The 24,085-nt window shown below is 42.5% G+C and overlaps 1 protein-coding gene across 4 annotated transcripts in view; it reads right to left on the bottom strand.

The window, feature by feature from the left end:
- Window positions 1–24,085, bottom strand: part of LOC147692932 (inter-alpha-trypsin inhibitor heavy chain H4-like) — a 563,260-nt gene that overhangs the window by 15,129 nt on the left and 524,046 nt on the right. For all 4 annotated transcript variants that reach the window (XM_086939190.1, XM_086939191.1, XM_086939192.1 and 1 more), the window contains one exon: window positions 8,347–8,498. In XM_086939190.1, the coding sequence (XP_086795316.1) occupies window positions 8,347–8,498 (152 nt within the window). The remainder of the gene's footprint in view (window positions 1–8,346; window positions 8,499–24,085) is intronic.

Below are 24,085 nucleotides of genomic sequence, written 5' to 3'. Positions count from 1 at the left end.
TTACTATGCTCTGAGAATCTGCATTTGACAACTCTTCTCACATTCCACACTTTGCCATCTTGTGTAACAACACTGTATTTGCAAACCTTAACAACCTTAATAGGATGGCCGAATTTGGAATCACCTTTCACCATGAAACCAGGTTTCCTGATTCTAACCAAATCACCAACAGCAAAATCAGGAATTCTCGCATTCATTTTTTCATCAAACAGCTCTTTCATTTTATCTTGCTTATCTTTCACAAGTCTTGCAATAACATCTAACTCAATGTCATCAATGGTTTTACTAGTATTCTTTATCCAGCAAGGACAAATATCTGATAATGGTTCCCTTCCTTTCAAAAGTTTAAAGGGACTCACCCCAGTGACAGAGTGAGGCGTGATGCGATACATCCACAATTGTTTCCTCAACACTTCCCTCCAAGGTCCACTGGACTTATTAGCCAACTCAATTCCCTCCTTAAGAACTCAGTTGAACCGTTCAACTCGCCCATTTTCCCTAGGCTCGTAAAGGGAAGTGGTTACATGTCTGATACCACATTTACAGAAAAACTCCTCCATTTCCTGTGATGTGAATTGCACACCATTGTCCGTAATTAAAACTTCCGGAGAAACTTCTAGAGCAAAAATGTCCTTGAAAAATGTAATAACAACCTGAGATGTGGCATTGGCTACACACTTGACTTCCGACCATTTAGAGTGACAGTCCACTAATACTAGAGCAAAAGGTGATCAGAAGGTAACCAAATGAAAGGGCTGGAAATATCAAAAGCCACTTTTTGCCAGGGAGATTCGGGCGAAGTTACGGGCTTGAAGGGGGACAGAAAAAACTCTAAGCATTTTATCGCTATTGATGCAGCCAGAGCATTCCCTAACCGTCCTGTCGACCATTTTGTCGACGCTAGGCCACCAAAAATTAGGTCCAATGAGACATTTCATGGAGGACATTCCTAAATATCCCTCATGAGCAAGTTGTAAAATCTTATTTTGCATAGTCATCGGAGGAATAATCTTGCCACATTTGAACAGTAGATTACCTCCTTCTTCGATCTCATCTGAGACTTGACAATTTGGAGCAATCTCAGAAGTGACAGACTTCTCTTTGGGCCAACCCTTCCTCAAGCACTCACTAATCAACTGACACAAAGCATCATTATTAATTTCTTTCATCCAGTCACTCTTGAATAACCCCAGAAACTCACTGGAAGCAACATCTTCGATAGTGGCAACCATATTTAATTCCTGCTCATTGTGAGAATCATAATTCTCAGAGCAGGCCAACCTAGACTAACAGTCAGCAGTGACGTTGCTTTTACCGGGAACATACTCCACTTCAAAGTTATATTCTTGCAACCTAGAAGTGAGCCTAGCAATGCGCGCTGTGGAATTCCATCCTCCCCCAGAAGATAATAAACCAATGAGAGGCTTGTGATCGGTCCTGAGCAGAAACCTGCTACCTCATACATAGTTGCGGAAGAGTTCAATGGCCCAAATACAAGCCAATAGTTCCTTTTCAATCACAGCATATCTTCTCTCAGTTACCGAGAGAGTTCTAGACGCAAATGCAATACACATGTCTTCCACACTTTGACTTAGCACACTGCCTAATCGTACAAACTTGCATCAACTGTAATGATATACTTTTTGTTAAAGCAAAAAGATTTGACAGTGGAAGGATAAACTATTTCATTCTTAATCTGCTGGAAAGCTGTCTCTTGTCTTTCTAACCAGACAAATTCAGTGGATTTCCTGGTCAACTCTCAGAGAGGTTCCATTTTAGTGGCAACATTCTGTATGAATTTGCTATAGTATTCACATAACCCAGCAAAAGAGAGGAGCTTCTCCCTATTATCAGGTGAAGGTGCTTTGATAATAGCATCCACTAAGGATTTTTTGGGTACAACCCCATCACCAGACAGAGTATGAGCAAGGTACTCGACAGATTTACAAAAAAAAGTACACTTCCCTTCTTTGAGTGTCAAACCACATTTCTCTAATCTCTCACATACTTCCTTGACATGACAAAAATGATCCTCATTGTCTTTAGAAAAATTAAGAATGTCATCCTGTAAACATTTAACAAAATTGCTAACATCTTTGAATATATGATACGTTGCCCTTTGAAAAACGGATGCTGCTGAGGCTAAGCCAAAGGGCATTCTATTAAATCGAAACAAACCGGTGTAATAAAAGCAGTAAATAGTTTAGAATCTTCAGTGAGTTCAATTTCATGGTACGCTGAATGGGGATCAAAGGTGGAGAAAATAAATGCACCATCCAACATACACACCGTCTAATTGATGTTAGGTAGGGGATGACAATCAACTACTAAATTAGTATTCAATGCTCTCATGTCAACACAGAGTCTCAAACTCTTATCAGGTTTACGGGCTGAAACAATGGGAAAAACCCACTCAGATGACTCGATCTCTCCGATGATACAGCCTTCAATCATGTCAACCAACATACCCTTTAATTCTTCTCTCATGATGATAGGAACACCTCTAAGTTTTTGCTTAATCGGTACCGAACCTTCTTTGACTTTAATTTTGTGGCTGAATCCAATCAGTCTTCCAAGTTTATCAGAAAAAACATTTTGAGATAGAGCTCCGTAAAATCAGTACTGGTGGAACACTCAGTAAGAATGGACACAGGTTACTTCTTCCTAGGATTCAAAATCATGCCAGGTTTGGCTTGATCACCCCATCCTAAGACATTTACTCCCTAACAACTACATATACCTTAATAAGAGCTGTTCTTTTTTTGAATTCGATTAGTAATTCTTTAGAACCTTTGAAGTCAATTTTGGATCCATCACAACTCGGGGCAATTATATCAGACTCACCGAGGGTATCTAAGTCTATTAAATCACCAAAAGACTTGATGCAATATTCCCTAGTAATTATGGTCCAAGGCGATCCAGAGTCTGCCATTAATTCAAGCTGTCTGCCCAAAATGTGCACTAGACATTTAGGAGGACCAATGTTATGTGCCATAGAATCATCAATGAAACCACAAATGGAGACAACAATACCTGTTTCCAAATTACCTTGTGTATCATCATCATCACGTGGATAACGAGATATACATGAATCCTTTCCTTTGGAATAATTAGTAGAAACACCTTTCTTCACATCTTGGAGAAATGTCCTAACCGCCCATACTTACTGCACTTTTTTCCAAACGCCGGATTATGTGGAAAAGATACAATATATCATGGATTACCACATCTGAAACAATGGAAACCTTTGGAATTGTTTGTATAGTTTGAAACGTTTTTAGAGGTTCCAGGAGTAGTACTATTAACATCTCCAGTTATAATGGTGTTCACGTTTTTGTTGAGAGACTTCATCCACTTCTCTGACTGCTCTAAGGCTTTTGCTGTACTAATAGCAGTCTCTAAATTAGGATCACCCATTATCCATAACTGCTCTTGCACTTTTTTACTTCTGACATGAACTATAATTTGGGCCCTGATCATTTCATCAGTGATCAAACCAAAGTTGCAATGTAAGGACAAAGCACGCAGGGCTGTAAGAAATTAATCATAACTCTCTCCCTCTTTTTGAGCCCATCTATAACATTTAAATCTATTAAGAACAACACTGGAAGTGGGTTTAAAACGGTTCTCAATACGTAAAGTGGCCTAATCATATGCATTGTAATAACCCCCCAATCTAACAGGAGGCAAAGGTCTATAAACAACTTGACCTACGGAACCTAAGAAATGGAGGACATTTTTTTTCTTCCTATCAGCTGACTTTCATACTCCATCTATTGCTTTCAAATAAGTGATAAACTCCTCCTTCCATCTGGTCCACGGAATGGGAGGTCCTCCTTTGTTTCGTAAAAACTTGCCGGGTGGATCAAACTGCATTACAGTAGCAGTGGTAATAATAATTGAGGATTGAGGAGCACATTTCATAACTGATGTAAGAAGTTAAAATGAAATGAAAGGTGTAGTCTTGTTAAAAAAAAAACGAGAAGAAAGAAAACAAATTGAAGCTTGTGCACAAAATTGTCAGAGAGCGCCAAAAGTACCAAGTATGTCTATCAGGTGTGCCTGTCACCGTGAATCAACAGGCTATGCTGCAGGAAATAACCAGCCAAGTAACACACAAAAGTGTGAGTGTGTTCCTGTCACCATGAATGAACAGGCTTTTCCTACCTGGATGAAGAAACAATATTTGTAGGTGTGCTTTTCACGGTGGGCATCTCTGTAGTTGTCAATCAATCAATCAATCAGGGATTTATAGAGCGCACTATATACCCGTGAGGGTCCCAAGGCGCTGGGGGTGGGGGGCAGCTCTGAATCAGTCGAAGAGCCAGGTCTTGAGGTTCTTCCTGAATGTGTGCAGGGTCGGGGAACTTCTGATGTTCACCGGGCGCTCATTCCAGGTCGTGGCTGTGATGTGGAAGAAGGCTCTCCCGCCTGTTCTGTTTCTGCGGATGCCTGGGACTTCTGCCAGGGCAAGTTTGGCAGAGCGGAGGTTTCACTTGGGTACGTGGAAGGATAATCTCTCATTGAGGTATTTGGGTCCGATGTTGTTGAGTGATTTGTAGGCATGGGTGTGGAGTGTGAAGGTGACTCTCTTCTCAACGGGGAGCCAGTGGAGGTCTCATAGGTGTTGGGTCAGATGTTTGTGACGGGGAGTCCCGAGGATGAGTCTGGCTGTGGCATTCTGGATGGTTTGGAGTTTATGTAGAAGGGTTCTGTTGATGCTGGCGTATAGGGCATTGCTGTAGCCCAGTCTGATGGTTTTCAGTGCGTGGGGGACGGTTCTTCTGCAGTCAGGGGTGTCCATTTGGAAGAAATACAGAGTATGCGGAGGCAGTTGAAACTGGTGGAGGCGACGGCGTTGATCTGGCGGTTCATGGAGAGGGAGGAGTCGTGGATGATTCTGAGGTTTTGTGCGTGGTCTGTGGGGGTGGGCGGGCTCCTGAGGGTGGCGGGCCACCAGGTTTTGTCCCAGGCGCAGGATCCATGGATGAGGAACTCAGTCTTCTCAGAGTTTAGCTTCAGACAGCTGTCCTTCATCCAGACTGCCACATTCTTCATTCCTTCCTGGAAACAGAGTCTGGTGTCTTCAGGCTTCTTCGTGAGTGAGAGGATGAGCTGGGTGTCATCAGTGTAGGATATAATGCTGAGCCCATGCCATCTGACGATGGTGGCGAGGGGGGCCATGTAGATGTTGAAGAGCGTGGGGCTGAGAGATGATCCTTGGGGTACTCTGCAGTTGATTTCGGTGGGTTCTGAGAGGAAGGGAGGGAGTCTGATCCTCTGGGTTCTGCTGGTGAGAAAGGATTAAATCCAGTAGAGGGCAATTCCTTGTATCCCTGCGTAGTGAAGTCTGGCTGCAAGTATGGGGTGTAAGACAGTATTGAGGTCTGCGGAGAGGTCCAGAAGGATGAGGGCCGAAGTGTGTCCCCGATCGAATAGCATGCACATGTCGTCAGTGGTGGCAAGGAGGGCGGTCTCGGTGCTGTTGTTTCTGTGGAATCCAGACTGGGGGGCATCCATGATGGAGTTCGCTTCGTGGAAGGTGGTCAGTTGGGCGTTCACAAGTCTCTCAGTTACTTTGGCCGCGGAGGGGAGGAGCGAATGTTGACAGAGACCTTTTTCTCACTGTACCCAACCAAGGACATCCCAACTGTCCCAGGCTATTGCTGCAGAATGTACTTGAATAAAATGTGAGAATGACTAAAAATTCAATGTATTACCATCATGAGAGAATCTTCTTATGTATTCTGTAGTAAAATGTTTCTTCATACTTGTTCCATATTCGTTCATATCCTGAGAATCATGTATTTGTGTACATTGTATGAATGTCTTTGTCTATAGTCCTATAAAAGGACATGTGGTTTACGGTATTGGGGAGACTATTTCCTCTGCCTTTAGAGGTGGGTATATACCAGAATTAACTTGAACTATACTTATTCTATACTTATGATTTGTATGCTTTGCTGCAAAATTTACGTATGACATTTCCCATCTAATCTTCCTATTAATTCTTTATATACAGTTAGCTTTGTCTGTCCTTCTTACAAGAATATTTGAGCATCTGCAATCAAACTCAGTGAAATCGAAATAGTGCCTACTGTAGCCGGGGTGCAGCAGAGTCTGTATAAGGACTACTACGCTCCTGGTCCTAGCCGATGGCATGCCCCATGATCTGTATTTTAGGATAAGCTAGCACACTGACAATAGTAACCAAAAGTATTAAAATAACAAAAAAGAACATTCTTTATATTATTCACATGTGCTGCTTTTCCTGTCACTTTCATCTTTAAAGTAATTTTGTTCAGAGACTGAGTGAAGTTTTGACAAGATGGCTATCCCCAAGGGAGTTCTATTGGCTAGTGCCATGTTGGAGCTGATTTCTGTGCTTCTAAATTCAAAGGTTGCTGCATTGGAAGATTATTGCAAGTGTGACAACACCTGCCTTTACAGAATTCCAGAGAAGGCAGAGAGCGAAGACACCATTAGGTTCCTGGTGAATTTAATTACAAAACTGCTGGGAATTCCTCTCCAGATGCCAAAACGTGTGGCTCATACTACAAACAGTAATGAAGAATGGCCTGTCCAAGCTGGGTGATGATCCTATACATCCTTCTGCAGACTTCTCCCATGGCACAAACATAAAGAGGAAAATGTTTCTGGCACTCTGACCAAAATTAAGAAAAAAAAGCTTTAGGGACTCAGTTAAAGTTTAGTGAACAGGTTAGTCCATTGCAATAGTTTGGAACACCTTTACATGTGTCTCTTCACTCAGATTTAACATTCAAAAAGCCATTTTTTAAGCTGCTTCTCTTTTTTGTCTGTAGTTATATTTACTGCGTTAAATCATCATTATACTTTAGTGAATGTTACGCTATGTACAAATCCTACCTTAGATCATGTCCCATAGTCCGGGCTTGCAACAGGTTAGACTTCTTCAGATAGGACTGGATTGAATCAGATCATCAAGGTGATTCTGTAGGATGGGGTCATGTCCAGATCTGCTTTCAGGCAGCCACTAATCCTCTCTCAAATGCAGTCTTCCATTATTTGTGACTTGCTAACATGGCACCTTTTCTGCACGATGCTATCAACATGTTGCTCTCTTCTGGTCAAATATCTATGGCCCTATAAGCAACATTCTCTATCATGTAGGGGATCTGTTTCCATGGGCATAATGGCGCTGAAGGTACCTCTTCACGCAAACCTGGGAGTCCTGTTGATGCCATGTAACTTGTCAAGTTATAACATATTGTTTTCAAGATGACTGCATAAGCCTGGGTTTTGCTCTGTACTCAGCCTCTTGCGCTATGTTGCTTCCTGATCATGGTGTTCCCAGGAGAGACTACCAACTACGAACCATACCTTACCATCCTCCCCAACTGGAAACTTTTCAGGAATTGACATTCTGGTGCAGGGTCTGCCTTTACCGATGTCTTCCGGTGCAACAACCTCAACAGTTGGGTTATGGGCATGGCCTGATTCCGCAGTTCATGAAATTAGAGCATGCTATGCCACCCCCTGTTAAATGATCATTATTGCCACCTCTTGCAGGGACCCCTGAGATAAACAAACACTGTGTTTGCATTTCCATATTTATTTGATGGAAAATGTAGGCTCCACTCTGTCCGCACAAATGATGTGCACAATGGGCGAAGCCATGTGGAGTGGCTCGTATTGCTGGACTCAAATCCTTCTCAACTGGAATTCTTGGCTGCACAATCGCAGAACGAAGTTAGAGAGTACAGACTGTGTCACAATACTGAGTCTTCAGAAGTATAAAACAACGGTTCAAGTCTTCCAAGATAGAAATCAATTCCATCTCTACAGATAAAGCACAGAAACCCCTAGTGAAATTAGGACAAATTAATTGTGAGCAAGGGGAAAAGTCTAGTAAACTGCTAGCGGTGAACCTTAAGGGGATGACAGGGACATATATTGGTAATCTGAAAGTCAGGGAACACCTAGTGGATCTAACCAAGATATTTACATCTTATTACATGGTCTTCTACATCTCTGAAATGGTTGACACCAGACCTCTGAAAGAGATGTTTCTTCCACCTCTTGGACGAAGTAGGATATACCCAATGCTACCTCCTTACTCCCTGCTAGCAAATTATGTCTGGATGGCAGCTTTTGCAGAACATTTTGCAATACAGATGGACACTTTCTGACATCCCTGCTATACATCACATTCATAAGATACAGTATATTTGGTGTTCAAGTTATCTAAAGTTAGTACTTCTTATGAGCACAAGTGCAAGTCCACTTCAGCATGAATGTTTTTGTTGTTTGTCATAATAAAAAATAGGTTTCAGTAAACCACAACATTTAATGCTTAGTACTTACCAAGCAGACCAGTAACTATGTTTGAGAATTGGTGAACATCTGTCAAATGCAATCGAAGGTGTTGCTTTCCAGACCGCACATATGAAAGGTTAATTGTAACTTTTCCATCTGCTTTGATTACAAAACTCCTTTTCACAAATGAGATCTCCATGCTATAATCAAACAATCAAAGCATTGTAATTGGTCAGAAACATTGTACACTTCTAACTGAAGTTAATCATAAAATTAAATTGTATCAATGGAAGCACTTCTTCTAGGTAGATCATCGACTAGTATTGATAATTCTATGAACGATTCATTAGTTGTGAATCAGACTGAGTTGTAAAATAGAGGATTTTACTTGTATATGGTTATTTATTGATGATTTTGTAGGTACTTTCAATCTGGTCTGCACCGCCAATACTCCATCATTGCCTAATCATCGGTGCATAACACAGCTATGGTACAGAACTCACAAAAGGAAAGATTATTTTTTGTGGTTTGGGATATTTTGGTAATGGTTAAAGCTTTACATTTTGACGTAGCTTACAGCTGCTATCATCATCACTGAATTCCTCTTCTCAGGCCCAGGAACTTGGATATAAATTCTGCATTCTACTCATAGCAATGAAAACTATGGTTTATGAGGATGGTTTAGCTCTAAAATGACTCCAGTTCATGAAATGAGATCTGCAGCTACTATGGTGTTTCACACTTGAATACATATATTGTTGGCCTTATTGTCCTAAGAATGTTATATCCCTTACCCGTGTGGAAGTAGAAGAACACAGACTTTTCTTCTTTTCAATACTCCATGAAATATGCATATTCAAAAAAGAAATATGAGCATTGTGTGAAATGCACTTCGACAGTCATCTGTGTCATAATAGTTTGTGAAGCATCCCATAAAGAACAAAAGACACCAAAAAAACAGCTTCTCAATGTATTTTCCAGGCACCTTTTAAAATCAACCTGTGACTGTAGCTACAAATTTCCCTGAGCCAGTCTACCATGTCTGAGCATTACTTGAAGACTTGGATGATTGGAATTTGCCCAACATTACATTCACCTAAAAAATGTGCACAGTATTAATTTAGAGTTGGCTAGGCATCCATTGTCAGTGAAGAGAATTTTGTTGAAAGTCCTTCTGCTAGTGCAAAGTAAGCACTTTTAGCAAAGCTGAATGTCAGGTTAGCCCCAATGTTTTGGGGTCACCTCAACATTTCTTTGATTGTCAGACTTAAGCCTCAACACATGTGGGCTGAAAAAAAGTGACCATGATTTGTAGTGAGCTCTTCCAAAGTACATAGGTGGAGCAGAATAATGTACTACCCACCCCTTTCATATCTAACATATATGCATAACGTGTTAAACTGCATCAAATATGTGCGTTTTATAAATTATTTGTAGTAAGTGGCTATATGCTCCTTTTCATGAAAGCCACTTGCATATTGATCTGAATTATAATAAATATAATCACAATTAAAGGAATGTAGGCTTCCTTTAAAATGTAATTTGATAATATCCCTTATGATAACTGTATTCACTTAGAATCTGTTTAAATCTAATGTTGGCCTCATCTGTAACCAGGCTCAAGGCACCTGTTGCATTTTTAAGAAATGTTTTTCAAGTGTCTTGTTTTCCCCTTTATTTGCGGGGGTCTTTTCTATGTCCTTGTTAGCTTACAATAGGTTAATTATTCATTGCATTAGACAAGCAGACCTCACTGATCCTTTAATTTAATTTTTACTTTAGATATGGAGTTTGGGACAGTGGGAGATCCCATCCTGTACCAGGAAGACCAGGCTGATGTTTCATCCAAGGTCATCCAGATAATTGGTTTTTTGATGGAAGCTGGGAAACTAGGAATGGAACTAGAGTGCTAGATGATAAGGAGAAGCCTTCTGGAAGCGTCTTTCATTTTTTTATTGTATGCTCTTAAGAATAGTAGACCAGACCTTATCTTGAATTTGCTGAGAGAAGACCTCTTCTCAACTCTGCTGGTTTACCCTTCCCAGAGTGTTACGGTAAAGGTTTGAATATTCAGAATCTTTCCATTGAGTGTTCAATCTGGTTCATCAAATGCTGACGGGAAACAACCTTTACAACGCAACTTTTACAACGCACTACCATTACAACAAAACTTTTACAACGCAACATCAATTACAACGCATGCATTTACAACGCAACCATTACAATGCATGACACTACAACGCACACCACTACAACGCATGCCATTACAACGCAGTCATTACAACGCATACCATTACAACGCATAGCATTACAACACATAGTACCCTTACACTATCCAACACTTACCCTACTGTTGCACCCCCTGGAGTTAGAATAGTAATTTTTACCCCTACACTATCCAACACTTACCCTACTGTTGCACCCCCTGGAGTTAGAATAGTAATTTTAACCCCTACACTATCCAACACTTACACTACTGTTGCACTCCCTGGAGTAAATATATCTTTTCTTTGCTAGCTGCTGTGTATTTGGTCACCAATAGGTAGAGATTTAAATACTGATCAGTTGTGGATCTACTTGCCCAAAAACCATACTGAACATCAGTGAGAATATGGTGTTCTTCTTCCCAACTCATCAAACGGTTTAGAATGGCCCTACCTAGTACTTTGGCTGTTACATCTATCAATGATATCGTGCGGTAACACTGGGCCGAATCCCTACTCCCTTTTTTAAAAATGGGCACTATTGTGGCCGTTGACCATGAGCGGGGTAGCCCTGACGATAAAGCAGTATTTATTACTCTAGTAAGGACTGGACCCCACAGTTCTACATTGCTCAAAAAAAGGTCCGGCGGGATCCCATCAGGGCCTGGGGCCTTGTTCCTTGTCAGGCCCTTGATACCCCTGCGATTTCCTCTAGGATAAATTCGGGCACCTCTGTGACCCCCCACATTCTGCTCGAGCTCCACATTCTCACTGGTCCCCCTGTTATATAGTCAACTATAGTGTTCTACCCATTGTTCTGGGAGAACATTAGATGCTATTTGTAGGCTATTGGCATCCTTAAAACAGGGCCTATTGACTATCGACCAAAAGGAGGAAAGGTCTCTTCTTTCGGCCGCTTCTCTGAGATCTTCCTACGTTTGTGTTTTAAGCATGGTTTTCCGGCGCCTTATAAGTTAGCCTACAATCAATGACCCTTTGCTTATCTCTTGGCTTATTTCTAAGAGCCATTTTAAGGTTCCTATGGGCTAGGGAACACCCTCTGTCGAACCATTTAGGCTTGTTTCCCTTCTTAATGCTCACCTTCTCATGTAGTAGGCTATCTACTAGCCGCCCTATCTCTTCAAACGCATCTACAATCCTGGGTCCATTAACCTCTGGGTTAGGCATACCTCTATTTGCTGTTTTCCCTCTCCTAGGAGTAATTTGTAGAAGTTTTCGCCATTGATCTTGGACCATTTTAGGTGCCGCCCTTGATCTGTAGCCCTCACCCAGATATCATCTGCCACCCTCCTCGATTCCTTTCTAACACATGACCCTGCCACAGTCACTGTTAGTGGATTGTGGTCACTAAAAGCACTACACTCTCTAGTAAAGCCCAGGAATCTCTGTTTCAGCAGCTGGGAAGCAAGTATAAAATCAATAAATGAGCCATGTCCTCCTACTTTAAAGGTGGGGTTGACCTGCTTATTAGGTGTAATAGATAACAGATACATCGTATGTTCCAGGTTATGGCTATTCAGTGCCTTGCTCAGTTCCCTTCCTTACGCAGTGTGATAAAAATGGGCTCCTTCTTCTACATTACAAGATGCCCATGTGTTCGTGAGTGGTATCAGGTTTGGACACAGATGACAGTTAAAATCCCCTCCTATTAAAATCAGTGAGGCCATGCCGCCTGTGTCCCGCTCTCTCTGTGACCCTAATTTTTCCTCCAGCTCTCTGGTTCTACTGCCTCCTGCGTTATAGAAATTGACTAGGATTAAATTAAGGTCTTTGCATTTATACTGAACAGCAATCATAGAGTCAGAGTTCCATGTTAAGTCCTTCCAACTACCCTCCAAATTAACCCATATAAGTAGGCCACCCATGGCCCTTCCTGCCCTGGATCATACTGTTGGGGTACTAAAGGATTTGAAAGCCAACCAGGTTAAACTTGGATGGTTCCACTTCCCACGTTTCCTGTAAACAGATTACCTTGAATCTATTAACATATTCCAACCACTCTGGATTTTGGAATTTGGCGGAAAGAACCGCCACGTTCCAAGACACTAATTCAAAGAAACTCCCCTGACCGCTATTAAGGAGTCCGGCGATTGGAGCTGGCTCAGTCTGTTTAATCCTTGGGCTAATTTGATGTACATTGCCTTCTGCCAGATTGCTCATATTTGGGTGTACCCCATCTAGGGCCTCCTCTACTTGTTTCCTTGCTTTTGATTCCCTTGCCTTACCTGTTTTCCCTTTGGGTAGTCAATCTATATCGCTAAGGAGTCTGCCCCCCCCCCCCCAACGGTGCATAGTTGTTATACAACGGGAGCGCAAATCTATCCCTCAAACTGGTGACCTGATTTTCAAGGGTATGTGCCCCCGGGTCAGAAGTTGCCCAGCCCTTGCGCATCTCACTGTAACTCAGTCTCCACCCTCTGCGTGGCCGCTCCCTCCACCCTCTCTCTTCCTCCCGAAACCCTCCCAGGTGCGCTTTTTTCCCAGGGTTATATAAGTGACTTAAATCATATGCCTCTATATTCGATTGCCTGCACATAGGGGGATCCTGGGTGACATACCTTGCTACTTTGGGGTCCTTAAAGTTCACTACAATACAGTCCCCCACTGTATCTTTTTGCCTATTTCCAACCCAACTAATTCCTCTTATGAAGAGGATCTTACAATAGGCATATCGGGGAAAGGGTCTGTTTTGATTAAACCAGTGGGTTGTCTTATTTTTAAGTTGGTCATATGATTCCTCTCCTTCTACTTTCAACCCATGGACCCCCGTCAGGACCACAACATAGGGTGCACAGTCTGGGGGTAGATCTAAATGGGGCTGCACGATATTTATCGTATTCCTTTCCTTCCCTTCACTGATTGGTGCCCCATGTGCCCTTTCAGGGACTGTTGTCGCATTATCTCTCAATGCTCCCCCTGGGGGTATCACTTGGCGAATTTTACACTAGATGATCTGATCTTGGGCTAGCAATAGTAATTGGGGTCTCTGCGCCTTCATTTTCACCCTCCCGTTCTGTGGACTTCCTATGCTTACTCTTTTCTATCTTTCCCTCTATTCTGCCCAAAGTACACATTATGTCTCCCTCAGCCTTCCCAAGTCTCTGTTCGATAGCTTTCAGTCTATTCCCAAAAGGCATCAGGTGCGTGATGATTCCTGGAGATAAAAATGGGCCTGCTACATCGGCTGAGTCAACACTATTTGGTACTGTTCCACCTGACTGTTCCCCCTGAGGTATACTTGCTGTAACAGGGTCCTCCGATGGGCTCTCACTTTGCCTGCCTTGCGGGACATTCTTAGCCATCTTCCCTTTCTGTTGCATTCCATGGCGGCCCCCTCCATGCTTTCTTTTTGCCGTTGCCCCCTTAAACGGTCGACTAAGGTGTGGTGCTCCTCCGGGGCTATGACTCTGCCTGTTGCTGACTTATTGGGCGGAAGTACCCACTGGTCCTGCTGGGTTCGAGGTGCTGATGGAAGTGGAGTTTGTGACCCTTATAATTCTTCCCCGTGGATAGTCGTCTCATCGACATTCCCTTGTTTTTCTGGAGATCTTATATTCTGAATGGGCTCCAATGATGATCTTTTTTGGAACACAGGGTCCATCGAGAGCCGGCATTCCGTTAACGCGATTTTGTGTTCCAGAACTGAGGTAGCCCTGATGATGAATTGGTCACGAGTCCCTGCGACCCGCCCTCCTGTGCCAGTATGCGATGACATATCGCAAACGGTACTAATAGCCAACCGTGGGGTTGCGACAGACGTAGGTGTAACTTTTCTGCTGGTTGTTGCTTAGAGGGGGGCCCAGCACAGCCTCTGCCGGTCTCGGACGGGCTCAAACGGGCTTCGCCCGGCGCGCGCCTGTGCGCGTCCCACATAGCGGTGGGTGTATCCAGGGATATAGGCAGGCAATGTCCGGGGGAGGAGCGCGATAGTCCGCTGTGCGGAGACTCCTGGTCCTGGGAGTCCCGCCGGCACCCTCTCTCCTGTCTCCCCAGTGGCGCTGTTTCAATGGTGCAAAAACCACTGCAAGTGGCAGGGTAATAGATGAATCACACGAAGATTGCTCTATACTCTGCCAGTATAATATCTTTTCGTGTGAATGAATGTAGGTCAATAGAGTTTTGGATTATCCGAAATGCTAATATCCTATTCTTTAGGAAGACGGAATTGAAGGACCTTTAAAAATCGTGTTAGTCTCTGGCCAGTCATATAACGTAACCCCAGATAAGGAAAAGTTTTGACGAGGGAAGTGTTCAAAGTATGGCTTCCCACCAATAAAGCGAAGCACCAAGTAATTTCCAGGACATGACGATCATCTGAATAGTTTCTTTGTGAATCACTGCCACGCCATTTACATTGTCAATGTTTATTTTGTAGTCAATTCAATTACCTTTTCTGAAGGAAGGAAGTAGCTCTGTGTCCGTGGTCCGTGGTCTCTTTCCGCCCCCTCTCTCTGGCTCCTGGCTGCAGGCTGCTCCTGACTGCACCAGCTCCCGCTTTTACAGAAGACTCTCGCAGTGCCGCAGCAGTGCGGTACCTGCGAATCTGCGGCAAATCGTGGCAAATCTCCGCCACCGAGCCCACGGCGGCTGGCGACCGAAGGCACCGGCACACTGCATCCGCTCCCAGCTCCCAGTGCAGCAGCTCCGCCGGCTCCGCTGCCAGCGCCACACTGCTCTCGGCTGTTGACAGTCAAAAGTCCATATGACTAGTGGGGGATTATGTTTGATTACTTCACTAAGCTGTTGACGTTTAAGAACCCACACTCTATTATATGGTTGTTGCATTTTTGATTTTGTTCTCCTCATGTCCACATGCCCGCATGGCTTATCCAAGCAAAAAAAATAGAAATCAGGAGGTCTTCCCTAAAGTGGGCAGATGTCCTGATGCATGAAAGTTGGTGGCCCTACAGTGGATGGGCTGCCACTATTGATATACCCTTAGAGCATGGATATCATTTAAGGGATGCCAGAGATCACAGGTGGGACACTTTTTGTTTATTTTGCTAAACCAGACACTGCCTTTGTGATCCCTGGCATCAGAATTTGCATAGGTACAATACAAAATGATTGTGTTTTTTATTTTCCACAGAATTTATTTTCAAGCCAGCATTCAGTATTTAAAATAAATAAAGAAAAGAGATGATGACTGATATACTACATACATGGGTATACTGTATACCCATGTATGTAGCATATCAGTCATCATCTCTTTTCTTTATTTATTTTTCCTCTCCTCTCCTCTCCTCTCTTTTCTCTCCTCTCTTTTCTCTCCTCTCCTCTCCTTTTTAAATTCTTACTTTATTCAGTTGATGATGGAATCATTTGAGAAGGAAATGTATGTAAGGCATAATTATCCTAAAGACTTTGGGGTATATTTAACAAATATTCATGCAACTCAACGAGTCTAGAAACTTCAAGATGCTGACTTGAGTATCGCGGCTGTGACCTAAGTTTTCTGTTTACAAGCTGCCTCTTTCTCCCCAGTACTGCTCTGACAACTGTAATAACTGGACATTCATATAGAGTGATAATTTCTGCTGCTACGCTCTTGGGATATCCCTCACTCCGGTCAATTTCCCTGGGAACACTCACAGCTTTCCCATCGGGACAGTGAAGCGTTGACCCACGCTGTCTTGTGGTTAGCAGATGTGAACCAACGGAACCCCCACCTGCTAGCATTGAGATTTCCAGGCAGCCACTATAATGTAGCAGCTCTCTTCTGCCTTTTATGGTGAAAACTTAGACCCATTTGAGATTTGCAGGATGTTTTCAAATATTTGCATTGAGGAAGTCCTGGACTTTTTACAATAGATAATAACGATCGGTGTGTTGCTTTGTGCAATTTTCTTGAATCTTGCGATACTGTAGATACATTTGGACAACTGGGATGAGTTAGATGATGGTTATTTTGTTGGTTATTTTATCACTTGTGGGTCACAGAAGACAATATACTGGCAGCAGATAAACTGCTGATACCTCAGCCGTATCTAAAATGGTCTTTTGGATGAGGTGTACACAAGCTAGGCATTGGTAATTGCTGCTCATGTTATTGTGGCATGTGATGTATACGTGCTAGCCTGAGGCACAGCTGCTTAGCTTTGACTTGCAAATTAATCATTTTGCATAGTCAGTATGTTTGGTTATTCTGCATATGGAAGTGTATATGCCTATTTAATTAGGTATGTTGCACGTGGAGGTAGATTTGCAGTCAGAGGAACTAAAATATAGATACGGATTTAAAAGGTATGCACTTGAAACATGGAAAGTCTGTATTGGAGTGCATGTTGCATGGACACTTAATATAAGGTGATCTTATTATTCCATACAGATAATATACTCACATGTGGACCCGAATTACATGGAAACACTAATTTCCTGATAAGGTAAGGTATGGAACTAGTTTCTTGTACCCAGATTTATGGGGAGACTTTGCCCGTTGGTTACCGGTGAGACAGCTCTTCCCCAGTCTATGGTTGTAAAGCCTTTATTAACAAATTTAATAGGCAAACCTTCCCTTTTCACTGAGGACGTGGGTCTTTCAGATCCAGTTAATAAGAGGGTGGAGCGTTCCAAACAAAACTAGACCTAACAGTGGGACCTTCTCAGAGTCAGCACCTAACATAAAGTACCCCCAATACTAATATTACCCCTCCGGATTTAACAGGGGTCCGTGTGCAAACCAAATAGCACCCACTGTCACAATGTCTGTTCCCTCGGGAACTCATTCAGTTAAACATAGAAGCACAGGTACACCACAACATGTAACTCAATCAAAATAAATATTGAGTTCAGATTCCAAAAAGTCACAGGAGTAGAAGTTTCTCGGTTAGATCTCTTTTTATTATTAGAATAGTGGAGCACAATACAGCCAACGCGTTTCGTCCCAAGATGGGACTTCTTCAGGGTGCTAAAAAGGAGAATCTTCAAAGTGCCCCAAGAATGGACGAAGGTATATATATATATATAGATATATATAGTCAAAGTAAAAAAAAAGTCAAAAAGTTTTTATTTGTTTCGGTACTCAACTGAGGACCACAAATATAACATAAAACAATTTATAAAGCGAAAGTTCATCACGAATTAATATAATGTTAAAAAGGATTTTAAAAATTTATAAAAATTATAACATACAAGTTCATTAGGTGGTTGTTTGCACACTGATAATAGTTCATTTACCGATGAAATTCTACATTTTACGGTAGATGGGATCAAGATATCTTGACCGTGCAGTTACTACATTAGAGCTAGGGCATGCAAATAATAGGTGCTCAATGTTCTGGTCACCCCCTTGACAAAGAGTACATAAAGGGGATCCACCGGGTGACCATCTTGATGTAAAGGTTAACACAGGTAGGATGCCTAATCGCAGCATTGTAATCGCCCTCCTTGCTCCATGTGTGAGGGAAAACCCTATATATGGCTGTACATGCTTGTACTCCAATGTTTCAACAAAGGGTTTGTAAGTAGATAATTTGTTACAGTGCGCAAAGTCAAGTTCAAAACTCAGTTTAGGGATAAAACATTTTAAGAAAAGTTTCAATTGCGAGGCTGACCAGGTGAGCAATAATTTTGGCCATTTGGAATACAGCAGTCATATTCCCGAAGAATGTTTGCTTTGAAGCATCTAGTTCGAAAGTCTCGATTTTAAGTAGGGATCTTAGTGTTCCTTCTTTTGCGTGGAGGAGATTATAGGCCCACCTGATAACATTAGCAACAGCTGTAGCATAGGAACTTGTGATTGAAAATTCTAATCGTAGAGCTTGGACCGGAGTGGAATCTGAGACCTTCAGGATTTTTTTCAGGATTTTTCCTTCTTTTTGGTCCATATAAGCCCACTGTTTTATATGGATATCCTCCGTAGCGTAAGATAAAACAGGGGGGATCTTTACTCTGTATATTTTTAGCAGTGAAGAAAAATGCCTGTTCCCTGTAGCAGAATAGAGTCTGGAGAGGGCCCCGGCATGTAGTTCAGATTTCCTTTTTAAGTTGTTTATCTGCTTTGTATTTTTTAAATTCTTTGAGAGGATCCTACCGAGATAGGTGTATTCGTCAACCTCTTCTACTTTTCCTCCACCGAGCCTCCAACAACACTTAGCACTTTGTTTCCTACCTGAAAAGGAGACAACTTTTGTTTTCGTTAAATTTGGAATTAGGAAATTATCCTTTGAATATTTATGCAAAATATCTAGGAGCTTTTGTAATCCAAAAGGAGTGAGATCCAACATCACAATGTCGTCAGCGTATAGCAGCGCATGTATACTTTGTGCAGCGATTTTTGGAGGCAGACTTGAACCTTGTTGTAGATGATATGGCAGGTCACTGAGGTATAATGAGAATAATATCGGAGCTAGAAGGCACCCTTGTTTGAGTCCATTAGCCGTTTTAATTGTTTTCGTCAAACCTTTTTCACCCCCCATTTGCACTTGACACCAAGTGTTGGTATGGAGATTAACTATAATCTGCAGCAGTTGTTCCGGTATTCCTAGTCTCCTTAGTTTGCTCCATAATGTTGGTCTGTCGACGCGATCAAAAGCGGTAGAATAGTCTATAAATGCTGCGTATACAGACTGAGATTTCCGTACTACGTATTTGTCGAGAATGGTCTGGAGAATTGAAATATTATCAGTGACAGAATGATTAGGTCTAAAACCTGCTTGAAACATGGGTATTAACCCAGCGAGAAAGCCCGGTCTTTCAATCGATCCAATACCTCTGCGGCAAAAATTTTCCCTGTAGCATCCATCAGTGCTATTTGGCGGTAGTTGCCGGCTATGTTTTTGTTCCCCTTTTTATGAATAGGGATAATGATGCTCCCCTGCCATGACTTTGGTATTTTCCTGGTTTCAAAGATGTAATTAAAGAGGGGTGATAGCATCTGACCCCACTCCTTGGGGTCTGCTTGCAAGACCTTGATGGGTATTTGGTCAGGGCCTGAGGCACCGGTGCTTCTTGCTTTTCGAATATGCATTGCTATAGAGAATGCCGAGGTTTTTGTAATCGGGGAATTATTCTTTTCCATGGTGTTATCGGCGACCTTTTTATCAGAATTGGTTGGATTTGCCTTATATAAATCAGTCAAGTATATTTCCCAGTCATGAGGTGGGACCGGAATGGCATGAAGTTTCTTTTTTGTTCCAGTTATTTTGGCAATTAGGGACCAATATTTACGCTGATTGTATTTTTTAGCGGCTATTTGGATATCAACCCAATTACGGTCTTGCAATGTTCTTTTATAACTGTGCTTCTCTCTTCTTAATTGATTTTTTAGTTTATTGATTTCTGCCTGAATTGAAGGGGAAAAATTCAAGTATTGAGCTTGTATGAGTTTATTGAGCATTTTCGCAGTAGTTGAATTCCAGCTTTTGTTTTTGTTGTTCTTCTTGTTATTTACTGATGAGACCTGTTGTAACTTGTCTAGGAGAGCACATTTAAGTTTGTTGATTATGTATTCAAAATTTGTTATTGGATCATCTGAATATGTTTTTGTTAGAAGTTGAGTGTGTGTAATCAGTGCGGATATATTGTCCAAGGTTGATGAATTCCAGAAAATGCGCCTCTGATCAGCTGTTACCAGAATTGTACTATTATAGAATATGATCTGGCTTGTAGGGGAAGGGTTGGCCAACCAATGAGTGGATAGATGTATAAGTGCGTGATCACTCTCATCGCTGAAATTGGAATGCAAATACGTAACTGTCTCCAATAATTCTATACCACAAATTATGTAGTCGATAATTGAAAAGGTTCCATTTCCACGTCTGGTATACGATGCCGGTGTATCTCCTTCCACATTGCCATTCAAGATTATCCCGTTTAGATTAGGTAGTAGTGATAATAGCAATTTACCTCTTTTATCTGAGCTTATTCCTTTGGGAAATTTTGGAATGGATATTTCCAGTGATTCTTCTTTATATAGGTTTACCCACTTTCTAATTTCGGAGTTAGAGATTTTACCATTAAGATCGCCCATGAATATATATGACAGATATAATCGATCTTCTATTGTCTGAGAGATTGTTTCCATAATATCCGCAAATAGGGCATCTTGATTAGTGCCAGGAGGGGCATATACATTAAAGAGCAGGATTGCCTTTTGTGGGGCTGTGATGTGTGTTTTTAAAGATACCTTAATGCACTGGAGATTATCGGAGTTGGTCTCGACGATCTCTTGAGCCCATGAGTATTCTTCCCTCAGTAGGATTGCCAGTCCACCCTTTGCATGGCCCCGGTTAGTTACTTTTGCAGGAATATTATAAACGTAGTAGCCTTTCTGGAAGAAGGATTTTGTTGCCCAAGTTTCCTGTAAAATCAAGATGTCAGGTTGATTAATGGTGGCTTCAATCATTTTATTCTTAGTTTTTCCCGCCATATTCCACGAGGTAATCTTCAAGCCATTGTTAAACAGTATGTTGTTGGCAATTGATGATTTTGTTGCTATTTAATGACTCCGAGACCCAAGCCCAAGACTTTAGGGTGTTTTTGACCTCCTTTACTTCTAAGTCTTGGTACCAGACTGCCCTTTCACCATTGTTCACATGAATTTTCAGGGTATCCTTCCCTGAATGAATCGATCCTGAATCTTCTGATACAAGAGTGTTTTTGTAATGTTTTTTGGATTGCGTGCTAAAGTTTAGCCCAAAAGGATCGTTGGACCTTTTATTGGGTTTGTTTTCCTTTGGTTCCGATCTTTCAATTACATCATAGCCGCATTTATGGAGTATCTCCTTTTCATTAAGAATAATCCCAGGAAGAACTGATGACCAAAATGATACCATCGCGATTTTGCTATTGTCTTTTTTGGGGAAAATCACTAGGTCTATTTCTTTACTGGTCAAAGATTGTAGAGGCAGTATATGTTGGAGAAGATTGATTATCCTTCCTCGATTGAGTGGTACGTTATCGATGGGAAAAAGTTCTTCGAATTGTAATAATTTGGACGGTGTCACTTCGCCACATAAGGAGATCTTATCATCATCTTCTCCTGTTCCTTTGTTTCTATGTCCTATTTTTGAAAATAGTATGGTCGGAAGGTATTCATCAGCTCTTGGGTTCAATGATTGTACATTCTGTGTGATTTTTCTGTCACTGGTTGCCTCTGTTTTAGTGGTATTAGGGATTGTAATTTCATCTTGTCCATCACAGGTTTTTTGGGGTGTGATAGGTTTTTGAAATTTGAGCTTGCGAGTTTTCTTTTTATGAATCCTTCTTAATGGCTTTTTTCTCCTTTTTTTCCTTCCTACTTCCTGGGTTTCTGTTTTTTTAGAGATTATTTCTCCTTTTTCAGCATCAAGTATGTTTTTAGTGCTGTTTTCCTGATCATCCTTGTCACAATCGTTTTTGTGCAGATCAGTTTTTTTGGTAGGTTTCGAAAAAATAGAGTACTGTTTGGCAGTTTTTAGAGGTTCTTCTCTGAAAGGTTTCTTTAAGGAGTATGTAATGGATTCGTTATGGATTTTCGGCTTTTCCTTTATTTGTTTTTCTGTTTTTACTATTTCTGATGTCTGAGTACTAGAATCACGTTTTGTTTGCATCTGTATACTATGGTTGATATTAACCCAATCCATGCTGATGACGGAACCGCTCCGTCATCAGCTACAGTTGAGCTGTGCTGATGACGGAACGGTTCCGTCATGGCCCGGCCGCCGCGCCTGCGCGGCGCTGTTTTCGTGCCTGCGCGGGCGTTCTAATGAGCGGGGCGGGTCATGACGGAACCACTCTGTCACCAGCATAGCTCAACCGCGGCTGGTGACGGAGCGGCTCCGTCACCAGCATGCGGCCGCCGCGCGGCCGCCTCGCAACTTTAGCGCTGCGGCGGAATAGCCGCCGCAGCGAAGGGGTTAATTGAGTTATTCTTTTGCGATTGCGTTGTATCAGATGTTTGTTGTTTTTTCGCTGCTTCGGCGGATTCTTTTTTCCTTTTTTCTTCTACTAAAAACTTTAGTATACCAATTTGTACATCTAAAGTTTGATCCGAATTTTCTAGAATATGTCCTAGAAAAGAAAGGACCGATTCCAAAATTTCCTGTAGAGAAAAAAGAGCCTTTGACATTGGTGTTACGGAGTTTGCAAAATTATTATTTTTAAGAGAGAAAGGATCCAGAGAAGAATCAAGTACTAGATCTTGATCTAATGTTTTTTTCGAAAAACTATTGGAAAACTTGTCTGAGTTTGGCTTTAATTCTGATTTACTTTCCACTGACTTCAAGTTGTTTCCATGAGGATCCTCGATGTGATATGGGCTCCCAAAGAGTTGTATTGGAATTGAGGATTTTAAGTGAATTGCCTCGTGGTCCAGGGATTGTAGATCCTGTGAAGAGCAGTTTATCTTTTTATTCAGTTCAAGTTCAAGTTTAGGGTCGGTTGATGGTTCGTAGAAGAAAGCAATTTTTCCTCCATATTTCCAAGAGGATCAAGATTTTTTTCTATTTCCGGAACATGGGTAAGTGATAAGGCAGAGATAAGGCAGAGAAGTAATTACTGATTGCCGGGGTCCGAGTTATCCGGCCGTATTTTATTGCTTTGTCAGACGATTTCCTGACTGCTTCCTCTGTGCCCATTCACTTCATAAATATTGTGCGAGATCTTAATTTTTTAAATCCCATTGCACTTTCCTGAGGTAGGCCTGATGGTAATCAGTGTTAATGCTTTCTCCGGAGATTTATATATGATTGCTATTATGACTTCAGCTCGATTCACCGTCTCCCTTTGCCTCAGTCTCAGTATCTTTATTGTTGCACTTACCACACTGGCATTCGGATGTGTTCCTTGTCACAGAATTGCCCGGTATATGAAGTTTATGGACATAGATGTTAATAGGGTGGCCCGTCCCGTCCTTGTACGTCCCCGGACGGCCACAGACGGCCCGCCCTTTGCCCGGGCTTCGCCCGGCGTCCCGCGAGACGGACCTTTCGCTATATTTATACTTGGGAGGGCGGCCGTGGGCGGGGCAGGCAGGGGGCGCTGACCGGTTGTCGTCAGGTCTCACAGGGACTCCTGGAACAGTGAGTCCCTGCAGCGTGACACCCCTGCAGCCTCTCAACACCGCGGCAGCTGGTCAGGTGATCTTTTCCAGGCAGGTGGGGGCTGAGCAGCACGAAGCGGCTCCCGCGCAGCGGGAGCGGCAAGTCGTTGAGTTATCGCCGGCAGATGCACCGGCAGAGCAAGCAGGTAGGCAGAGAGGTTTTCTTCATGCTCCAAACACTTGGCAGGATTATCGCTGATTTGACAGCGCAAGCCCCTTTTCTTTGATTAGCCGGCCGTGGGCGGGGCAGGCAGGGGGCACTGACCGGATGTCGTCAGGTCTCGCAGGGACTCCTGGAACAGTGAGTCCCTGCAGCGCGACACCCCTGCAGCCTCTCAACACCGCGGCAGCTGGTCAGGTGATCTTTTCCAGGCAGGTGGGGGCTGAGCAGCACGAAGCGGCTCCCGCGCAGCGGGAGCGGCAAGTCGTTGAGTTATCGCCGGCAGATGCACCGGCAGAGCAAGCAGGTAGGCAGAGAGGTTTTCTTCACACTCCAAACACTTGGCAGATACTGCGCACTTGAGAAATACTCGTCTTTCCC

Source organism: Lissotriton vulgaris, chromosome 9 (assembly GCF_964263255.1).
Source record: "Lissotriton vulgaris chromosome 9, aLisVul1.2, whole genome shotgun sequence".
Taxonomy (NCBI): Eukaryota; Metazoa; Chordata; class Amphibia; order Caudata; family Salamandridae; genus Lissotriton; species Lissotriton vulgaris.
Note: the sequence above shows the minus strand (reverse complement) of the source record. Positions and strands in the feature narration are given on the sequence as shown.